This window comes from Anolis carolinensis, chromosome 5 (genome assembly GCF_035594765.1).
Source record: "Anolis carolinensis isolate JA03-04 chromosome 5, rAnoCar3.1.pri, whole genome shotgun sequence".
NCBI classification, from domain to species: Eukaryota; Metazoa; Chordata; class Lepidosauria; order Squamata; family Dactyloidae; genus Anolis; species Anolis carolinensis.
Genome location: NC_085845.1, coordinates 48,678,811 through 48,700,105, shown reverse-complemented (window position 1 = coordinate 48,700,105; position 21,295 = coordinate 48,678,811). Strand labels below are relative to the sequence as shown.

At 43.7% G+C, this 21,295-nt stretch overlaps 2 protein-coding genes across 8 annotated transcripts in view; one reads left to right on the top strand and one right to left on the bottom strand.

The window, feature by feature from the left end:
* lrba (LPS responsive beige-like anchor protein) overlaps positions 1-21,295 on the top strand; it is a 424,775-nt gene that overhangs the window by 245,091 nt on the left and 158,389 nt on the right. For all 7 annotated transcript variants that reach the window (XM_008111987.3, XM_008111990.3, XM_008111989.3 and 4 more), the window contains 2 exons: positions 1,092-1,238; positions 4,559-4,695. In XM_008111987.3, coding sequence (XP_008110194.2) covers positions 1,092-1,238; positions 4,559-4,695 — 284 coding nt within the window. The remainder of the gene's footprint in view (positions 1-1,091; positions 1,239-4,558; positions 4,696-21,295) is intronic.
* Positions 8,103-12,129, bottom strand: mab21l2 (mab-21 like 2). The gene has a single exon (XM_003221686.4). The coding sequence runs from the start codon at positions 11,162-11,164 to the stop codon at positions 10,085-10,087; it is 1,080 nt and encodes a 359-aa protein (XP_003221734.1). The 5' UTR covers positions 11,165-12,129; the 3' UTR covers positions 8,103-10,084.

Genomic DNA, 21,295 nt, shown 5'->3' with positions numbered 1-21,295 from the left:
TGGTCTTGGATGCATTTTCTATTCGAGTGCGGGGTTAGTTTGCCAGTCGGTTTATGGCGGCAACATCAGTTTCATCGGGTTTCCCTTAGGCAAGGAAGGGGTTTTGCTAGTTCCTTTCTCTGTTAACACAATGGGATTCATTGGCGGTCTCCCACCCAAGTGTAAACCAGGGCCGGTTTCACGAGTGCAGCTTTACACCAAAAAAAATTAATAAAAATAAAATCCAACCCCGGTGACTTGAATAATCATTGTCTATAGGCTACAACTCCCAGAATCCTGCCTCTTGGATGTGATTGGTAGTACAAAGAGCTTCCACGCTGCAAATTCTCCTCCCAAGTCAAAGTCGCCCTGGGCATAAGAAGGCTTCTCTGTGGACTCCGAGGCAGGATCCGCGCTGCCATCATATTCTCAGCGTGGAGACCCATGCAGTCGCCGTTTGAGCTGCATGACTATTGTAGATCTCGCCTTTAAAAAGACCCGATTTCTCTCTTTTGCAGTCTGGTGAAACCCCGAACCCCCTTTTAATATAATGTACGTGTTGTGCCTTTCAGTGGGTCGACGACAATGCGTGTTAAATGATCCTTCGGCTCATCCCCCTCCCCCGGTGACATCTACACTGTAGAATTAATGCAGTTTGACACCGCTTTAACTGCCAGGGCTGGAGGTTATGAAATCCTAGGCTTTTGTAGCTTGGTGAGGCACCAGTACTCTTTTCAAAACCTCAAAGTCCAGTGATTCCACGGCACTGAGCTATGGCAGTTGAAGTGGTGCCAAACTGCAGCAATTCTACAGTATAGACGCACCCCTGGATCTTCCCGTCGAACCCCCAAATCCTTTGCTGAAGGTGTAAATGCTCTCACGGGTAATGTTGGGGAAGCAGAAAAGACCCCGTTTTGTCGTTGGTTTGGTGTAGGAATCAACACAAGCCCTTGGCTGAATGTAAAATCGCATTACAAAGGAGTCCTAAGAGGGTTAAAGCCGACTTGATAGCGGAGCCCTTCCTTCCCAGCTGTGTCTGAACCGGGAAGGCTATTTCTCCCTCCTGTTGCCTCCCCGAGTTGATTGACAGCCGCGTTTCTCTCTCATTTCAGCTCCAGATGAAGATGTACTTGTGAAAGGAAAGCAGTCTATCAGGAGCCAGGCTTTAGGAAATCAGAACTCGGAGAGTGAGATTCTTTTGGAAGGCGACGATGATACCTTGTCATCCATCGAGGAGAAGGAACTGGAAAACCTAACGGGTAAATGACGCTGTCTGTTACCTGATTGGGGTCTCCTGATTGGTTTATATCCCCTCCCAGTCCCCTTTGTGTGCCATAGGAGAAAGACAGTGGGGATGTACTCTTCTTTCCCTTTCAAAACAGAAGGGCTCTCAATAACATTGTGATTAACTTGCTCCATTGTATGACTCCCTTTGGTTCTATATAGCAGGCATGGGCAAAGTTGGGCCCTCCAGATGTTTTGGACTTCAACTCCCACCATTCCTGACAGCCTCAGGCCCCTTCCTTTTCCGAAAGGGCCTGAGGCTGTCAGGAATGCTGGGAGTTGAAGTCCAAAACACCTGGAGGGCCCAACTTTGCCTCTATACCTTTACCTCTATACACCAGAAGCCCACATGTCCACTGCTCTAGGTGTGGAAAAGCAGGTTCAGGGAAGCACAGAAATATCTTGTGAATTTATTAAAAAGCAAAACACAACAATCTTGCCATCTTGCATTATTTTCCTTTTTTAGAATTTTTTGTTTATGTTGGCCAGAAGTAATCTGTTTTCTACAATAGTAGGTTTGTACCACTTATAGTAATAATGGCTGCTCTTCCACACCTAGTAGAACCCCAACTATATGTCTTAAGGGCTAGAATTGTAGATCTTCTCTATTTTATGCATTTCTACCCCATTTTAAATATAAAATTCTAGCAATGAATATATTCCAGAATGATTCCGAAAACAAGGATACGTCTTCCAGAAGCATTCTGTCCTGACCTTTCGCCTGCATCTGTGGCAAGCATTCAAACTGTTATATGGCACTGTAGACCCAACAATAGAAAGCCCTTGTTTCCCCAATAAATAATATGGAAAGCCCTGAAGGATGTATGCATAATCTGGTATCAATACTGGGTTGCTGTGAGTTTTCCGGGCTGTATGGCCATGTTCCAGAAGCATTCTCTCCTGACGTTTTGCCCACATCTATGGCAGGCATCCTCAGAGGTTGTGAGGTATATTGGAAACTAGATAAAGGAGGTTTATATATCTGTGGAAGGTCCAGGGTGGGAGAAAGATCTCTTGTCTGTTGGAGGCAAGGGTGAATGTTGTAATTAATTACCTTGATTGGTATTTAATGGCTTTGCAGCTTCAAAACCTGGCTGCTTCCTGCCTGGAGGAATCCTTTGTTGGGAGGTGTTAGCTGGCCCTGATTAAGTCATGTCTGAAATTTTTCTGAATGTTTTTCTTTATTTTCTATCCCAATTTTAGATGTTTTTTTTAATTGGTAGCCAGATTTTTTTCATTTTCATGGTTTCCTCCTTTCTGTTAAAATTGTCCACATGCTTGTGGATTTCAGTGGCTTCCCGTGTGTAGTCTGGCATGGTGGTTGTTAGAGTGGTCCAGAATTTCTGTCTTCTCAAATAACATGCAGGCAAGAGTCCTTTCTCCCAACCTGAACATTCCACAGATATATAAACCCCAATTGCCTAGTTTCCAACAGACCTCACAACCTCCGAGGATGCCTGCAATAGATGCAGGTGAAATGTCAGGAAATAATGCTTCAGGAATACTTCTTGTTAAAATTCAATTTTGCTGGAAGGAAGTGGATGGGAGGAAGGGCCTCTGATTTATACACCGAAACCTAAAGTCTTATTTTCTTGAAGTTCATTATGCCTTGCACCATCTGCCTGGCACATCATAATAAACACCAAACATGAAAATATATTATAATGTCAAATCACCAGCCAGTGAAACAGCAGCATTATTTAGGGAGGCTCTTATTGAAGCAGAGCCTTGAAGAGCCTCCATCCTTGGCCTTTCCTCAATTCCCTCCCCCACCCCCTCCTTCTACATTTGTTGCTTCTGTTAATACATTCGTACTGTAATAGAGGTGAAAGGGGAGTTTAATTATATAATCTTGACAATGGCAATAGGATTAAGAAGTAATCCCTGCTAATAAAGTACGGTGGGTTAGAAATGAAGTTGAAATTGTCAGGGGTTTTCAACGGGACCTGAGCTGCCCTGGTTCCTGCAGCTGTCTGCTTGCTCTGTAATTGAATGTCTGAAAGTGATTGAAAAAATGTTATTTCTTCCCTGGATTACATGCTAATGTACAGAGGGCAAAGGGAGACAGCAAAAGAACACATAGCTGCTTATTTCATCCATTTGTGGGAATGAGCTTTGGGAAATCATGGCAGTCCTGCAGCGATCGGATGCCCATCTGCAAACACAATGTGCTTGTACGCTGGGAATAGAGGGCAAAGCTGCTCTGATCTCTGCAGAGCATCTCTTCTATTGTCCTACTGGCACACATTAAGATTGATGCAAGATTAAAGACCATCACACCTCCTCGCAATTGACAGAAATGACAATTCATCAGAATTTTTTTGGCAGTTATTCACCCATTGATTACCTATGTGTGTGCACCTCATTTATACATACTTTATTAATGCGAAATGGCTAGGTGTCATGTGTGCAGTTTTACAATATTTTTAAACAAAGGCCTACAGCTAATAAATACACCCTTTGTTGGTCTCCCTATGGAGTGGTTGCTTTTTTAAAAAAATCAGTTGAATGACAGATATAACCCACTTTCCTTCACTTGATGATGCTTTATATAATGATCTGCATATTGCTGCTAGATCTGTGCCCAGCCTATTGTTTTGAGTAGTACACTGATCTGTCTCTGTGATAAGCCCTGTGGAGATGCGATTATTCCAATAAAAATTCATTCATTTGGAAACTCATGCTCCAGCTGTTGACTCCCACAGTCCCTGAGCTGCACTAGCGCTCTGTGGATCCCTTGGAAAAAAAATACTTAACAGGCAAGTTGAATTCAAACCCCATACTTCTCGATTTTTAGCAGTGGGTAATAATTAGCTTTCAAACAATACATCTGCGCCATGCATAAAAAAAACCTGTGCATAAAAATCTTGGAGATCTTTCTAAATAGTCATCAAGAAGTCTGGATCAAATTGGATCTCAACATACACATTTGAAACATATTCCTCCTCCAAGTATTCCCCCCCCCCTCAATTTACTTTATTGTTTGGAGCCTAAGTTGTCCAGCCCTGAAGCATTTCCAACTCTCAGATGAAGAAAGCTAGATAAATTAGCAGCCCACTAGTTGGACACATCTGCATTGCTTTCAGTTGTTCAAACATTTGGCAACACTGAAGTGTAACAAATAGCATTGCATATGTACTTGGGATGGTGGTGGTAAATAAAAGCATCATTTATATATCCAGCTGTTTTTATAAGACATGGAATGGATTAAACTAATAAATATATATAAGTGCAAGTTTTTGTGTTTGCTGCTCAAAGCACTGGTAACAAGGTATTTGTGTGTTTCCTTTGGTAGGTCCTGTTAGTCTGTCTACACCGGCTCAGCTCGTGGCCCCCTGTGTAGTGGTGAAGGGCACGATTTCCATCACTGCCTCCGAATTGTATTTTGAGGTAGATGAAGAAGAGTCCAGTTTTAAGAAAATTGACCCCAAGGTAAGAGATCTTTGACCTCCTTCCCTCCCAAAGCATTAAGACTCATGACAAATTGTAAGAAGTCCTTAATTTTTCATCCAGTCCCTTGTAATTCTGCTGGATCAATTTCTGTATTTGTGGGTTAGTAATTTGTGGAGCTTTTATGCAAATGACTTCACTGTAGGTATAAAAAATAATAATTCATCATCATTCCATGAATAAATGGTAGGGTAGAAATCTCCAGGGAAGCACCTTAAATAAAGTTGCCTTACAGCAGGAGAATGTATGCGTAATAGTAAGTTTACTGGTGCTATCTTTTGGAAACTATGTATATAGTAGGATTTTACTTTGTCTCCCCTTTGCAGTGGTACTATAGAGCACTGGTATATTTCATTGATTTCTCACATTTCCTTTGTGTAATACTGCAGCAGATTGAATCAGGCTCGACATATGATCATTCAGAAAACATAATTTCTATTTGATGAGATATATATTAAGAGATTCATTTGCACTGTATTTGTGTTCCCCAGCTAAATATACTTGTTTAAATGACAGTGATCTTGGAATGCAAGGACAGTAAATTTCACTCACACACACAAAGGGTAAAATGACGACTATAAACCTTGCACTTGGGCATTCACCATAATACTAAAAAGTGATGAATGAATCTCCATTTTTGGTCTGCTTTTGAATTTTAGTATATGAATTGCTAAAATACAGTGTTTTGTGGAGTTGAAGTGCAATAAAAGTAAAGAATCTCATGTAATGAGTGTATTATATTTCTAGAGACAGGTAAATAATTTATATTGCTTTGCCATTTTCATCTTGAATTAATTTTAAAAGGTGAATAGATTATATTTCAAAGAAACAGGGATGCTCACTAAAATTTTAAAAGAAACTTGTCACTTTGATATAACAATAATTAAAGCTCTAAAATAATTTGAGCAATTAATATGAAAGTTTTTAAATGTGATATTCTCTGCATAATTTTCATATTAAATTTTACTTTGGTACTAATTGTAATTAAAAGTATCCGTAAAATGGTGATAGGATTGGCTCCTGGCAAAATTATACATTTCAGTGGTATTAACTTTACTACCCAGCAAAATTATACATCTCAGTGGTATTAACTTGACTGTTTATTCATATTCAAGGAACAAAGTAGGATGAGATTGTCCTATATAATTCTTCATCCCAAAAAACGTTCTTCTTTCTTTGCTTTCTAATTGGAACAAGCTTCTTAAACTGACCATATTTCTAACAATAAGTAGAAAGAAGATGTCTAGAAAATTAGCCAAGTGTTTTTGACTTAATCTGAAATGCAGGAAATATTTTGGGAATTCATCTTAATCTTCAGACTATCAATTTTTCTTTGTGAAAACTTCTGAAACTGTTGCTGTTTTGGTTATGAAGTCATGTAGCAATGCCACATCATTCTCTTAGGAACACTGGCATTTTCCCATGTCTTTCTCCCCCCTTTCCTCCCCTCCTTCCCATAGGATATGGGTAGGTAGAGCTTAGGGAGAAACATCTCTCCTTTCAGTACCAATCCTGCCTTTGCTCAGATTCTGGTTTAATTAACAAGGCACTCAGCTTGATAAATCCAGAGTCTGTGTGTTTTTCTAAACTCCTGGGAAAGAAAACATTGTGACAAGATTTTGAAGTAAAACCTGTAAGAGGCATAGCATTCTGGCTGATAACATCACAGTTTATATTCCTACTGCAAGATGGTTTTTAGCAGGGAAGAGGTAGTCTTATAAACTTAGACTTGCTTTTCAAAGAGGGGAAGGAAAGGAGAACTTCTGTTCATTTTGGGCAGTTTTCAAATTTGATATTTCTAGAATTAAAACTCCTCTCAATATTGCTTTAGAAAAACCAAGCAGGGAGTATTGTGCAAATGGATGCACGTATATCAAGAATATTTTCAATATGCTTGTGCTATTTGATAGAATCACAATTTATTAGCGATTTTATTTTTTCCAGTTAACAATAGTTTAATTTGTTTTTAAATGCAAATGTGTAAAATATGAAAAGTTTGAAAACAACATTTTCTTTATTGAGGGATTAGCCAAAGTAAAATTATATTTTTTTAGAATACAGCACTGCACTTTCATCCCACACCCTTGTTGCTTAGCTACAATTTGCACTATCCCATTTCCTTGTTCTTGTTTACAGTTGGCCATGTTTTAGGACAGTTGTCATCATAGGTTATAGGGTGCTGTTCTGAGTTTAAATTGTTGTTTTATATGCTATTGGTTTTATTTTTGTATTGTACTGTGTGTGTTTATTTTTTGCTCTGTTTTAGGCACTTTGTGCCATATGTAAGCCGTCTAAGTCCCTTCGGGGAGATGGAGGCAGGGTACAAAAATAAAGTTGTTGTTGTTATTATTATTATTAAGCTGTCATGCTCTCTGGACACTCTTGGAATTAAGCCCCAGTAAAGTTAATAGTACTTGTATTGGTGAGCACAAACATGCATAGGCTTGGACTGGGCATTAAACTCATTAAAAGTATCCCAGAGTAAATGATGCTTAATTTTTCTTAATGGGATGAACTGGTTTTGAAAAAACATTAAGTTTTTACAAGGGGAGAAATTAGGATTTCTAAACATAGATCATTTGAATGTGCAGCTCAGTGACTCTCAGCACACAAGGAAGAAAAATGTCCCTTTTCGATCTGTTTTACTTGTTTGCCTTCCTCTTTGCCTCTGGCAGGCTCTGTTTAAAAAACAGATAAACCTAATGTTTTCAGAAGAAAAATTGGCTAGTTGTAGATGCATTAATTATTCAGAGTCAATCCATACAGCTTTGAAATTCAAAGTCAAATAGGACTTGGGTATTTTACTCAAGCTGTGATAAATGAGAAATCTACATGAATGGAGGGCACAGGAGAAAAATATTACTTCTCAGGGCCCTTCCACACAGCCATATAACCCAGAATATCAAGGCAGAAAATCCCACACTATCTGCTTTGAACTGGGGGCTCTTCCACACAGCTGGAAAAAAATCCCACCTTGAACTGGAATATATGGCAGTGTGTATTCAGAAAACCCAGTTCAGAGCAGATATTGTGGGATTGATATTCTGAGTTCTATGGCTGTGTGGAAGGGCCCTTTGTTATCTGAGTCCACACTGGCATATATTCCAGTTCAAAGCAGCAAATGTGGGATTTTATTCAGCTGTGTAGAAGGGGCTTCAGTTAAAAGTGAAGTGATACCAATAAGTAATTTGGTCCAAACTCTCCCTTAATGTCTCCTTCTGAATATTTAAGGCTTTGGTATTGCTTTAAAATCACCAATGCTCCTAATTTTCCAGTTTGTTTACTTCCTGTTCACAAATGTAACAATTCAGAATGTAATCCCCTTAAAAACAGTGGCATGTTGTTCTCTTTTAAACTATTTTAGGGGAAATAATCCACACGAGGCAATATAAAGTTAAAACCATGTTTTTTATTTATAATAATTATAATTATTATTACTGTTTTCAACAAGTCGATGTAAGGGGAAAGGTTGGGAAGACGAAGCAGGGCACAGTCTCTGTCCTTGGCACTGAAATACATTTCACAATCGGCAAACTTTCTCTAGCTGTGGCTTTTAAAAATGTTTTATCTTTCTTTCCATTATTTTTTTTTGGGGGGGGGGGTAGAGGTTTGAAGAAGTCTACATATAGTTAAATAATTCTTTTTGTTTTTCACTTGGTGACAACATTCAGGCAAAACGAGAGAGAAGGCAGGGAACGGGTGACAATATACATTGAATAATTCGGGAGGAAAGGCGTTAGGGAAGGAAGGGAAGGAAACAACGAAATGTACCTCGATTTCGCTGGGCTACCACAAAGTCCCGTCGCTGTTTGATTTTGAAGAAAAAGGAGAGGATGAGAGAGTCGCGGCTTGCAAGGCTTGGAGCCTTCTTGCCTTGAGTGGCGTCGAGGGTCTTTCTTTCCGCCGCCCCCAAATCCATCCCAGTATTTGGGTTTTTAAATAAGAGTTTATAGTTCTGGGTTGCTATGAGTTTTCCGGGCTCTAGAAAAAGCTTTTTCCTGACGTTTTGCCTGCATCTATGGCAGGCATCTTCAGAGGTTGTGAGGTCTGTTGAAAACTAGGCAAGTGAAGTTTATATATCTGTGTAGTGTTCAGGCTGGTAGAAAGAAGTCTTGCATGTTGGAGCAAAGTGTGAATGCTGGCAATTGGCCACCTTGATTAGTATTGAATAGCCTTTCCATTTCAAGGTCTGGTTGCTTCCTGCCTGGGGGAATCCTTTGTTTGGTGGTGTTAGCGGGGCCCTGATTGAGTCATGTCTGGAATTCCTCTGTTTTCTGAGTGTTGTTCTTTATGTATTGTCCTGATTTTAGAGGGTTTTTTTAAAAAAAAACTAGTAGTGAGATTTTGTTCATTTTCATGGTTTCCTCCTTTCTGTTGAAATTGTCCACATGCTGGTGGATTTTAATGGCTTCTCTGTGACATGATGGTTGTTAAACCGGCCCAGCATTTCTGCATTCTCAAATAAAATGCTGTATTCAGATTGGTTCATCAAGTGCTCTGCTATGGCAGGCTTCTCTGGTTGAGTCGGTCTGCAGTGCCTTTCATATTCCTTGATTCCTGTTTGGATAATGCTGCGTTTGGTGGCAGTAAGCAGCCAGGTCTTGAATCTGCAAGGCTATTCAATGCTAATGGCTACATTCACGCCTGCCTCAAAGAGACAAGAGTTCTTTCCCCCAGAGATCTATAATCCCCACTTGCCTACTTTGGTGGGAGTAAGCAGCCAGGCCTTGAATCTGCAAGGCTATTCGGTGCTAATCGCAACATTAACGCCTGCCTCAAAGAGACAAGAGTTCTTTCCCCCAGAGATCTATAATCCCCACTTGCCTAGTTTGGTGGCAGTAAGCAGCCTGGCCTTGAATCTGCAAGGCTATTCAGTGCTAATCGCAAGATTAATGCCTGCCTCAAACAGACAAGAGTTCTTTTCCCCCCACAGATATATAAACCCCACTTCCCTAGTTTTCAACAGACCTCACAATCTCTGAGGATGCCTTTGAAACGTAAGGAGAGGATGCTTCTGGACATGGCCATAGAGCCCAGAAAACTCACAGCAACGCACTAAGAGTTTATAGTTCTCTGCAGTCTTTATAGTCCTCTGCAAAAGGGGGGTGGGAACCACTCCGACTTCCTCTTCTTCCTCTTTTGGGTGTAACAACAGGCAGGGGCAAATTTGAATCCTGTAGGGGTTTTGGACTTCAACTCCCATCCTTCCTGACAGCCTCAGGCCCTTTCCTTTTCCCCCTCAGCCGCTTAAGCGGCTGAGGGGGGAAAGGAAGGGGCCTGAGGCTGTCAGGAAGGGTGGGAGTTGAAGTCCAAAACCCCTGCAGGGCCCAGGCTGGCCCATGGCTGCAGTCCCCCCTCTCCGCCTTCGGGCCTATAGCTTGTCGAGGCTCTTGGGGTTGGTGAGGATCTCCCTGGCCAGCCTCCAGGTCTGCTTGGCGGCGCTCTCGAGGGCGGAGTGGGGCTTCCCTTGGAAGAGGTCGAGGTTGGGCAGGAAGTAGTGCGGGCAGCGCCGGCACTGGAGGCAGGAGATGAGCTGGAGCAGGATGCCGTTGAGCCGGTCGCCCAGGCAGGCCTCGTCCCAGTCGGTCTCCCGCGGGTGCTTCTCGCACTCGTAGAGCAGCAGCGTCTTCATGTGGTAGTTGTGGAGCGGCTGGCCGGGCAGCTCCAAGTGCCGGTCGCGGAGCGTCTTGAGCACCGAGAGGCACTTGTTGCGGCACCCGCCCAGGAGGAGCCTGTTCTCGGCCTCCCCGAACTGCAGCACCCAGGCGTCGCTCTCGGCCGAGCTCTGCTTCCCGGTGAGCGAGTAGCACTCCTTGGAGAGCAAGTTGAAGCCCTCGGCTTTGACCTCGGCGACGCGGTTGGGGCCCGGCCACGGGATGTGGGGCAGCGGCCACTGCGCCGCGCTTCGGGGCCAGATCCCCGTGCACTTGAACGCCGGCGTGATCTGCACCACGAAGCGCTCCCGGATGCGCAGCCGCACCTCGCTGGTGTCCGCGATCATCTTGACCACGTCGCGGTAGCTGCACTTGTCCACAGCCTGCGCCACGAGCGTCTGGAAGCGCGAGCGGATCTTCCTGGCTGAGAGGTACCCCGAGGCCGTGATGAACTCCACCCAGAGCGACATGCTGCGCTTCCTCCCGTCGCTGAGCTTCAGCACCGCGCAGCCGGGCAAGGAGCCGTCGTCCACGAAGTTGAAGACGCCCATCTGGTTGAGGTAGAGCACCACCTCGAACTCGGTGGGCGAGACCACCTCGAGGCCCTCGTAGCGCGCGTCGATCTCGCTCAGGGAGCTGATGAAGCGCGGCTCCTGCACCTCCACCTCCTTGAGCACGTCGGAGACCACCTTGCAGACCTCGCGGATGGTCTTGGCGATGGCCGCCTTGCGCGCCTGGCACCGCTCCGTGTAGTACTTGTTCAGCTGGTAGACCAGCTTGGCCTGCGCGGCGATCATGTTGGGGCACACGTCCGGGCTGAAGGCCGCGCTCTCGCAGTAGGCCGACGGATCCAAGGCCGACGCCAACGCCAAGGCCGACGCCAACGCCAAGGCCGAGCAGGCGAGGAGGGGCAGGACCACCGGACCCGCCCCCGGCAGCCCTCGGCCTCCTTCTCCTGAGCTTGGGGAGCCCTTCTGCCTCCCGGGGCGCTCACATGGGCTCACCTTCAGGCCCTCATGGGCAAACCTCGCTTGCCTTCTTCGCACTGGGAGAACTTTGTGTCCTGCAGCAAAGAAACCGGCGAGGAAAGATCTTCAGACTCTCCAAGAAACTTGCGAGGGTCAGAGCCGCTCTCAAGAAAACCTGCGAGGGAAGATCTTCAGAGCTTGCTCCCTTTTCCTTTTCTCGCTCAGGATCAGATGTGGAGGAAAAACAGACACTGGCACCTCCTTCTCCCAGAGTTGGGGAACCCTTCTGCTTCCTTGGGCTCTCACACGGGCTCACCTTCAGTCATGAGGAAATCTTAGCACTGGAAGAACTTTGTGTCCCACAGCAAAGAAACCTGCAAGGGAAGATCTTCAGAGTCTTTTCCCTTCTCGCTCAGAATCTGATATGGAGAGAATCAGACGATGCTGCTCCCCTTCTCGCTCTCTTGCCTTCCTTCTTGGAGGCCTGGCTTTGGACAACTCCAGTCTCTGGCTCTGTTGTCGCCTCCCTTTCCTCCCCTTCTTCAGAACTTCATGAAACCAGCGAGGGAAGATCTTCAGAGCCTTCTCCTCTTCTCACTCAGGAGGAAAACAGACGAGGCGGTTCCCTTTGGATGAAATCTTTCTTGCTTTTCTTTCTTGGAGGCCTGGCTTTGGACAACTCCGATCTCTGGCGCTGTTACCGCCTTCCCTCGCTCCTCTTCCTCATTGATCCATCCTTCCCTTTGTTTCTAAACTTGTTTCGAGGTAAACACAGCAAAACCTCGTCCTGAAAGTGTGCTGGCTTTGGAGGGTTGCAGAGGAGGAAGGAGTGCGCCTCCTTTCCTGCAGTTTTCCGCTTCCTCGGAGTCAGCCAGCCCTCCCCTCGTCGGTCTCTTCCTCCCTTCCGCTTTCTTCTTTCCTTTCCTCCCCCCTCCCGCTTTTCTCGCGGCTTTGCTTCCCGGCCTCCTCCTCTGTCCGGAGGTCTCTCTCTCTCTCTCTTTCTCTCTTTGAGCCTGGTTTACTTTATGAATGGTCCCAAGGCCCCGGGGAAGCGGGGCGGAGCTCCGGCCTCCTACAATCGCGGGCCGAGCTGTCAGAGCGGCAGCCAATGGCCACGCTTCCCGGGCTGCCTCCACGTTTCCCTGGGCGCCGGAGCCCCTTCGAGCCTCGGAAAGGGAGGGCCAGGGAGGGAGGCAGAGGGGAGAGGGAGGGATGCTCAAGGAGGCACTCACTTGCAGGGCTTCTGTGGCGCACACCACACACAAAACGCGCACACCACACACAAAAGAAAACCTTTCCCTCTCTCTCCCTCGTTCCCAAGTCATCGGGAAAGAGATGCTGTCCCTAAGAGGAATGGGGCTGGATCTCACAATCCATAGGGTCTCAGTCTTTATCTTTGCAGGGAGGTTCAAGATCAAGGGCTGGGGACTAGAAAGGTCCCTTTTCTGCCATTGTAAGGACTAGGGAGTAGCCATGAAGGAGCTGTATATATGTAGACAAATTTAAGAAGTGTTGTCGAAGGCTTCCATGGCCGGAATCACTGCGTTGCTTGTATGGCCATGTTCCAGAAGCATTTTTTCCTGTCGTTTCGCCCGCATCTATGGCAGGCATCCTCAGAGGCTGGATCTATACTGCCACATACAGACTGCATTACATGGTCAGGGTACTGTAGAATCATATATTGTAGATCCAGCCATAGAAAGCCCCTGTTTCCCCAATAAATAATATGGAAAGCCTTGGACGGATGTATGCACAATCTGGTATCTATACTGGGTTGCTGTGAGTTTTCTAGGCTGTATGGCCATATTCCAGAAGCATTTTTTTTCCTGGCTGTTTCGCCGGCATTTATAGCAGGCATCCTCAGAGGTTGTGAGGTCTGTTGGAAACTGGGCAAGTGGGGTTTATATATCCGTGGAAGGTCCAGGGTGGGAGAAAGAACTCCTGTCTGTTGGAGGGAAGTGTGAATGTTGCAGTTTAAGAAGGTTTGGTAACTGTATATAAACTACTCACCCATCCGTTCCTCAAAGTAGCTTCCCTCTTGGAAAGGGAACACAGCGCTTTCTTTTTACTCCCCTGGATAAAGAAGGGTCTTGCTTAAAGTTAGGAATCCCGAATAGCATTGATACCAATCTCCGTGTGTCTTGCTTGGAAGGGTTTCTCCCCGTTGAGATGTTCAACGTGTTGTCTGTCGAAGGCTTTCATGGCCGGAATCACTGGGTTGCTGCGAAGGGCACTGCAGACTGACTCAATCAGAGAAATCAGCCATAGCAGAGCACTTGATGAACCAACCTGGACACAGCATATTATTTGAGAACACAGAAATGCTGGACCACTCTCACAACCACCATGTCAGACTATACATAGAAGCTATTGAAATCCACAAGCATGTGGACGATTTCAACAGAGAGGAGGAAACCATAAAAATGAACAAAAACTGGCTACCAGTATTATTATTTTTTTTAAAAAAACCTCAAAAATCAGGACAGTAAATAAAAAACAACACTCAGAAAATAGGGGAATTCCAGACAGGAAACAATCAGGGTCAGCTAACACCTCCTAACAAAGGATTCCCCCAGACAGGAAGCAGCCAGGCTTTGAAGCTGCAATGCTTTTCAGTGTTAATCAAGGTAATTAATAGCAACATTCTCATTTGAGTTCTTTCTCCCACCCTGGACTTTCCACAGATACATAAATCTCCCTTGACTAGTTTCCAACAAACCTCACAACCTCTGAGGATGCCTGCTATAGATGTGGGCGAAACGTCAGGAGAGGATGCTTCTGGAACATGGCCATACAGCCCGGAAAATTCACAGCAACCCATTATTGATACCAGATTATGCATACATCCGTCCAGGCTTTCCATATATTTATTGGAAATATATTTGAACGACATGATATGGGTCTACAGTACACTGACCATGTAATGCAGTCTGTATGTGGCAGTATAGATCCAGCCTATATGGTGCGGTACATTACTTTGCATTAGAAACGGGTCCTATCTTTTTTAGTGTATGTTGCTGAAAGGAAGTATCTAATATTTCCAAAATCTTCCCGACTCTCCCTTTAACGTCACACATCCCAGGATTTCTCGCCATTGTCAGTCCCTCTTCCTCCAAAATCCAGGGATTATTATCTCTGCCCCCTTCCTTCAGCACTTGTATTTCTATTCTGTGGGCATAAATAAATTATTATTTACCCGGTTTATACCCCGCCTTTCTCAACCCCGAGGGGGACTCAATTATATACTCCGCCCCGGGGAAAATAGCATGTCTTTTAATTGGTAAATAGGTACCTAGGGGCAAGATTGTTTCCTTGGCGGTTTTTTGAGGAGGGAAAAAGGAAAGATAAGGGTCCTGCTTTAAACCGTGAAACAAAAAAATAATATGTCCTTTCTGGGATATGCTTTCCAAACGCCTCGATGAATTCGGGGCGTTAATTTGCTGTGGCCAGGTATGGGCAAACTTTGGCCGTCCATGTGTTTTGGACTGCAACTCCCACAATTCCTAACAGCCGGCGGACGGTCTTTTAAGTATTTAATAATCATCCCAATACTGTAGTCTTGTGTGTTCGCCTCACGCTTGAAGGTCTTTTTGGCTTTCTGAGGCTCAAGGAAAGATGGTGGGGTTGTCCTGAAGCAGGAAACCGAGACCCACGCGGGTTTTATGGCATCCCACGGAGAACATTTCCTTTTCCCGGTGAAGCGTTTTCAAACAATAGGGAATAAATACACCAGTTGCTTCGAACAGGTGTCACCTCCTCCTTCTCTTCAACTCAAAAAAGCTGAAGGCAACGGAGTTGTGATCCTGTGGAGAAATCATACCGAGGCGTCCTATTTGCTTCCTCCAAATGAAAGGGAAGAAAAGGACAGCAAAATAAGATTTTTTTTAAAAAGCCCACGACTTTATCACGGGAGAAAATGTTTCCTTCAATGTATATATTGGGCGTAATGGGTGTAATTCAACAGAATATATAAGGATTCTTTCTGTCAGACTGGAGTTCTGTTACTTGGATGCAACAGCCACCAGCGTTGCATTGGGCTGTGCCCTGTATAGGCATAGGCGTGTGTGTGTGTGTGTGTGTGTGTATGTATATGTATGTATATGTATGTATGTGTATATATGTATAAGTGTGTGTGTGTGTGTGTGTGTGTGTGTGTGTGTGTGTGTATATATATATATATATATATATATATATATATATATATATATAACACACACACACACACTTATACATATACATATAGCAAAGGTAAAGGTTTTCCCCTGCCATTAAGTCCAGTCGTGTCCGACTCTGAGGGTTGGTGCTCATCTCCATTTCTAAGCGAAGAGCCGGAGTTGTCCGTAGACGCCTCCAAGGTCATGTGGCCGGCATGACTGCTTCGAGCGCCATTACCTTCCCGCTTTAGCGGTAGCTATTGATCCATTTGAATTTTTTCGAATCGGTATACATATACATAAGTTTTAACTTTGCTTATTTTAGGGCACAGCCCAATAAGGCGTTGCCTTATGCCTGGTGGCCATTGTAGCAAAGTAACAGGACTGACAAAAGGAGTCCTTACATGTTCTGTCGAATTATTATATATATAATCGGATTCAAGATATAGGCTCTTCCGACACGACAGTTGGCCAGTTTGCAAGTCAAAGCGTTTAGTATCTCAGTATTTGGAGAGAAGAGGAAAACGTGTATGTGTGTGTTGGAAACGCACAATCCATCCTGTCAGTGTTCATGGATGTGTCCACACTGTGAAATGTTGTCTAAGGCTTTCATAGTCGGAATCAATGGCCGGAATCACTAGGTTGCTGTTCCAGAAGCATTCTCTCCTGACGTTTCGCCCGCATCTATAGCAGGCATCCTCAGAGGTTGCGAGGTATGTTGGAAACTCAGAAAGGGAGGTTTATATATCTGTGGAAGGTCCAGGGTGGGAGAAAGAACTCTTGCCTGTTGGAGACAAGTGTGAATGTTGCAATTGATCACATTAATTAGCATTGAAAAGCCTTTCAGCTTCAAAGCCTGTCTGCTTCCTGCCTGGGGGAATCCTTTGTTAGGAGGTGTAAGCTAGCCCTGATTGTTTCATGCATGGAATTCCCGTTTTCAGAGTGTTTTTCTTTATTTACTGTCCTGATTTTAGAGATTTTTAAAGTACTGGTAACCAGACTTTGTTCATTTTCATGGTTTCCTCCTTTCTGTTGAAATTGTCCACATGCTTGTGAATTTCAGTGGCTTCTCTGTGTGGTCTGACATAGTGGTGGTTAGAATGGTGCAGCATTTCTGGCTACCAGTATTTATAAAACTCTAAAATCAGGACAGCAAATAAAGAGCAACACTCTGAAAACAAGGGAATTGCCTCTAACAGACAGGAGTTCTTTTTCCCACCTTGGACCTTCCACAGATATCAGGCTCCATCGATTAACTTCAGTGGACACTCAAGACAGATAAACTTCAGTGGACACTCATGGAGATTTGGTTAACCATGAGTAAACGAGATTTTTTTAAACCTGAAAAATGGGGGGGGGGGTTTGAACCCCTAACCCCCTTGACTACAGCCCTGCTCCCATAGATGTGGGCGAAACGTCAGGAGATAATACTTCTGGAACATGGCCATACCGCCCGGAAAACACAGCAACCCAGTGATTCCGGGCATGAAAGCCTTCGACAGGACATATGTATGTGTACAGTTAAGTATATATGTCCCGAAAAGAGTTGGAAAGCGAGTGCGGGAGAGACAAAGGGTGCATTTACACTGTAAACATAGTACAGTTTGACACCACTTTGATCCGCCATGGCTCAATGCTATGGAACTGTGGAATGTGTAGTTTGGTGAAGAACCAGTAAGGTTTGGCCGAGAAAACCTTGTAAAACTCTCTGGATTCCTTAGCAATTCAAGTGGTGCCCAACGGCAGTGGTAGCTGCCCCTACAAAGAGATGCGGTGAATGCAGTTTTCCTTGCATTGTAACATTATAGCATTTGCAAGAGGAGCCGACCGGGTGCGCCTTGTTTCCTTCTGGAGAGAAAACGGTGCAGCGCGCCAGTCTCTCTCCCTCTCTCTCGCACACACACAAACACGGAGTCCTGAGGGCGAATTGCAGCCTTTCCGAGCGGGTTTGGAGCTGAGGGAAGAGGAAGAAATGGCTAGTGAATGCTTCGGTGTGAATTTCGACCAGGAATTCATGAGCCATTTCTGTCCCTGCTCCACGTCTCTCCTTCACGACACCACCCCGACTGAGGTCGACGCGCCAGTAAATAATAAATCAGCTTGAAACAAAAGCCGACTCGGATTTATGGCCCGGAGCGCTAATTAGAAACATCATTTGAGCAATAAACTTAAACACTTTCTAGCAAATAATGCCTGCGAAATGGAGGAGGGGGGAAAAAGAGCCCCAAGGCTGCTCTCAGTCCCTCTCGGTCCCTTTCAGTTTCCTCGCCTGTGAGGGAATTTCCTTTCTTCAGGAGGAGGGAAACACACGAGTATATATAGAGAGAGGGAGGGATGTGTGTGAATAATTGAAAGAGGCTCCCCTTTTTCTATCCTTTTGGGATTGAGGCAGAGAAGCAGGATCTCCGAGGCGAGGCTGCCTCTGGAAAGAAACCCTTCCTTGTCACCTCGGCTTCTTTTTTCCCCTCCCATTTCCCTATCTGGGAGTAAAAAGGAGTCCATCAGCAGCTCCTTGATGGCGCATTAAAGCGAAGTGGCAGGCGGCCCCTCCAGGAAAGGGGAGAGAGATACTGTATTCTATTAAAAGGATCCAGAGAGAAGAGAAAGTCTGCCTGCTTGCCAGGGAGGGGAAGCTCTCAAGGCTAAAAGCCACTTGAAGGCTTCAGCCCCGATTGATCTGTATTCTCCCGTTATAATCCGTCTCATCATACTTGAGTTAATGAGGCAAGGGAGGGGGCGAAGGAAGGAAGGAAAGAAGGAAGAGGGGGGCTGATCTGATGGGCCTTGACAAATTCATTAGGGAGGCTGCGGGACATTTTATTTGACTGTTAAACATCGTGTTTGTTTGGTTTAGGCAGTGCCAACATCAGCATGCCGCTGCCTGGAGCAAGAGTGGGTTGTTAGCCAGAGAAGGAGACTCTGCAGGAGGAAAGAGGGCTGCCTGCCTTGCTCTTTTCTTGGCTCCTCTGGCTTCACCCAGGGAGCCCTTTCTCCCTCCCCTCCCACCTTTCCATGGTTTGCATTGCTGGAGAGGCAGGTTAAGTATGGGTAGGTCTCATCCCTGGCATTTCATTGGCATGAATGAACTGCTAAAGAGCGGCAGAGGGCGAATTGTGAGGGACATTTTGGGCATGGAGGAGGAGGGAGGATACAGTTAAAAGTGGCTGCATTTTTCTTGATTTTTTTTTTACACAACTGGAGTTAAGGGGAAAGATAGTTGAGAAAGGCAGAAGAAAGTCTTTTTGTTAGCACAGTCGGGAACAGTTTCAAGAGACCATTCCACTTTTTCCTTGGGTTTCTAATTTTAACACTTGCTCTGCTGTGTTGCAAGATTTCAAGCAGATTTCTAACTTTCAAGAGGGACTCATTTGGGAATTTGGATCTGTTTTGACACATTCTTTGCCTGCTTTTATATTTTCAAGACTTTTTGCAATCAGAGATTTTGAACCGCCTTCATTTTGTGCCTGAGCTTTGTAGGTGCTAAAGGAATTGGCTGTTGTTGGAATATGCATGCTGCTCAATGTTAGTCATTCATTTTATAAAAAATAAAACAGAAGTATGTACCTTCTAGTCATCTTACCTTGATCCCCCCCCCAGTCCATCTTCATATTTATTTTTGAAAGATCTCTCAACCAATTCGGTTCAGCAGTCTCAGTGGAAGATTTTTGAGCTTCCATTTATAGAAGAACACTCTGGGAAAGGAACTAATGCCCTTTGCCTGTCATTTTCATACATTCCTGCTCTACTGATGGAGCTTGAACTGCTGCAGGGAATGTATGAATCTGAAAAGAAATGATTGGAGAGTGCATGTTGTGTTCATCAACAGCAAAACTAAGTCAGTGGGTAAAGTAAATGCATCTGGAGGAGTGACAGCTATAATCCTGTTTACATTTCCAGGATCTTTTCTTTATAAATGTGTGCAAGAATTTTTATTTCCACTTGTTCTTCCCCTGTTTGTGGCTTGGCTTAATAAATTGTCTTATGATGTGTACTTCTTTTATGTCTGGGGAAGAAAGCCTTTTTCTCTCTCTTTTATTTAATTCCTGCTGAATGTACAAATTTTAAAGAGCTATGCTTATGTTTTGATTTTGAAAAAGTGAGATGACACAATATTTAACTAATGCATACAGTATCCAGAGATTTAAAACAAGATTATGTTTGCTGGTAAGTTTTTTCCCACCCAACTATTTTCTCTATTGCCCTTTCCAGTTGTATCATGTTTTGGATGTAAAATAAAAGATGTTTCTGGGAGTGGAAAGGAAAAGCTTCTGTGATTCTTTGGTATATTTAGGGCAACATCCCTGTAATGTTTCCAAAGTATTAATCACTCTCTCTTTTGAAGTATTTTACTTGGTAGTCAGTTCTGCTCAATTGACCAGTCTTCTATGGAAGTGTGGCTTGATTCTAGGATTACACTTTTGGTTTATATTGTGATGTTTGGATTCTGTATATTTTAGCTGAATACACCTCGGTAGGAACATGAGGGATTAAATCTATGCTTTGAGCAAAACAATTTTCTATTTTATTTTTAATGAGTAAGATTGGGATCATTATAGCATTTCTTAAAGGCAAATAAATATGATGTTCATTTTGCTTCTGTAGCATCTTGATTTTCTTGGTTATGATTAAATTTTAAGCATAGATGATTCCTAGCTATAAACTAAATTACTTTGCATTTCTATATGTCTACTCAGAGGTGTATCCAGCTCAGTGTTATAAGAAAGTGGTCTCATTCACTATGGTGATCTGTAAAACAGTGAATCAACAATACCTGACTATTGCCTTCTAGTCTATTTAACTCAAACTTGGCACTAGGGCATTGTTCCCTTGTTATACATTTGCTTCTTGTGATTCAGTTGTGTGCATGATTATAGGGACCATAGAACTTCTTAGACTTTCTACTAATTTTAGACAGAAGCAAATATAGTTAATATTTTCCAGCAATTGCTTAGACTTTTTTTTTAATACTCATGGCCTCCGTCTGACATTTTCCAACAACACTGTATGAGCAACCTGTTTCAGGCATACATAGTTGTAGGAAGCAGCCTTTATGATAAGATGCCAATTAAAATTAAATTTCTTAATCTTCTGATTACATGTTGAAATCTATGTTTTTTGAGCTGTTATAGAATGCTGATGTTATGTTTCAGCAGCAGACTATGGATCAGTCCTAATATTCTGTTACCTTCTACATGAGACTTCCTAATGCTTTGATTTAATATTCTCTAAGGAATCAATTCAGTTGCTCAGGACAGATCACAAATATGTTTTCCCAGCTTTATAGGCTACCCCTTGGGACACCCAACCATCACCAGTAATTCCAGGCTTATAAACCTGTATTTTAAATGAGAGCACTCTTTTAAGGTTCAATAAAAACAGTTCTGAGAGCCAACTGAGTTAGTGACTCCATAATATAATGCTACTTCTTAATTTCCTACTTATTAAGGATATACAGTATATGTTTGATCAGGAAAATACATCATGAATTGCAAACACTTTAAAATCTTGTTACTTATTTTGAGGAGTGTTATTGGGTTGCTGAGTACTGAAGGTCCACAGAAGATGGTGAAAGAGAAATATCTGATCACAAAAAGAAAGTACGTAAGCCGCATTGCAATCTGGTTGGAATAATATGGTGAGCAAAAGATTGTGGCCATTTTTCACTCTCAATAATCTGAATCTAGGGTGTGAAAACAGCTGTCTTTGGCTACATATGCAGTGGTTATGCCTATCTGTTTCTTTTTTTCTGTCTCTCATTCCTCGCCCCACCTCCAAATCTTTTGTTATTTTTGGATTCTAAGGAGTC

Bases quoted from the DNA above. Each gene is read 5' to 3' on its own strand.
- mab21l2 (XM_003221686.4), bottom strand. From the start codon at position 11,164: ATGATCGCCGCGCAGGCCAAGCTGGTCTACCAGCTGAACAAGTACTAC.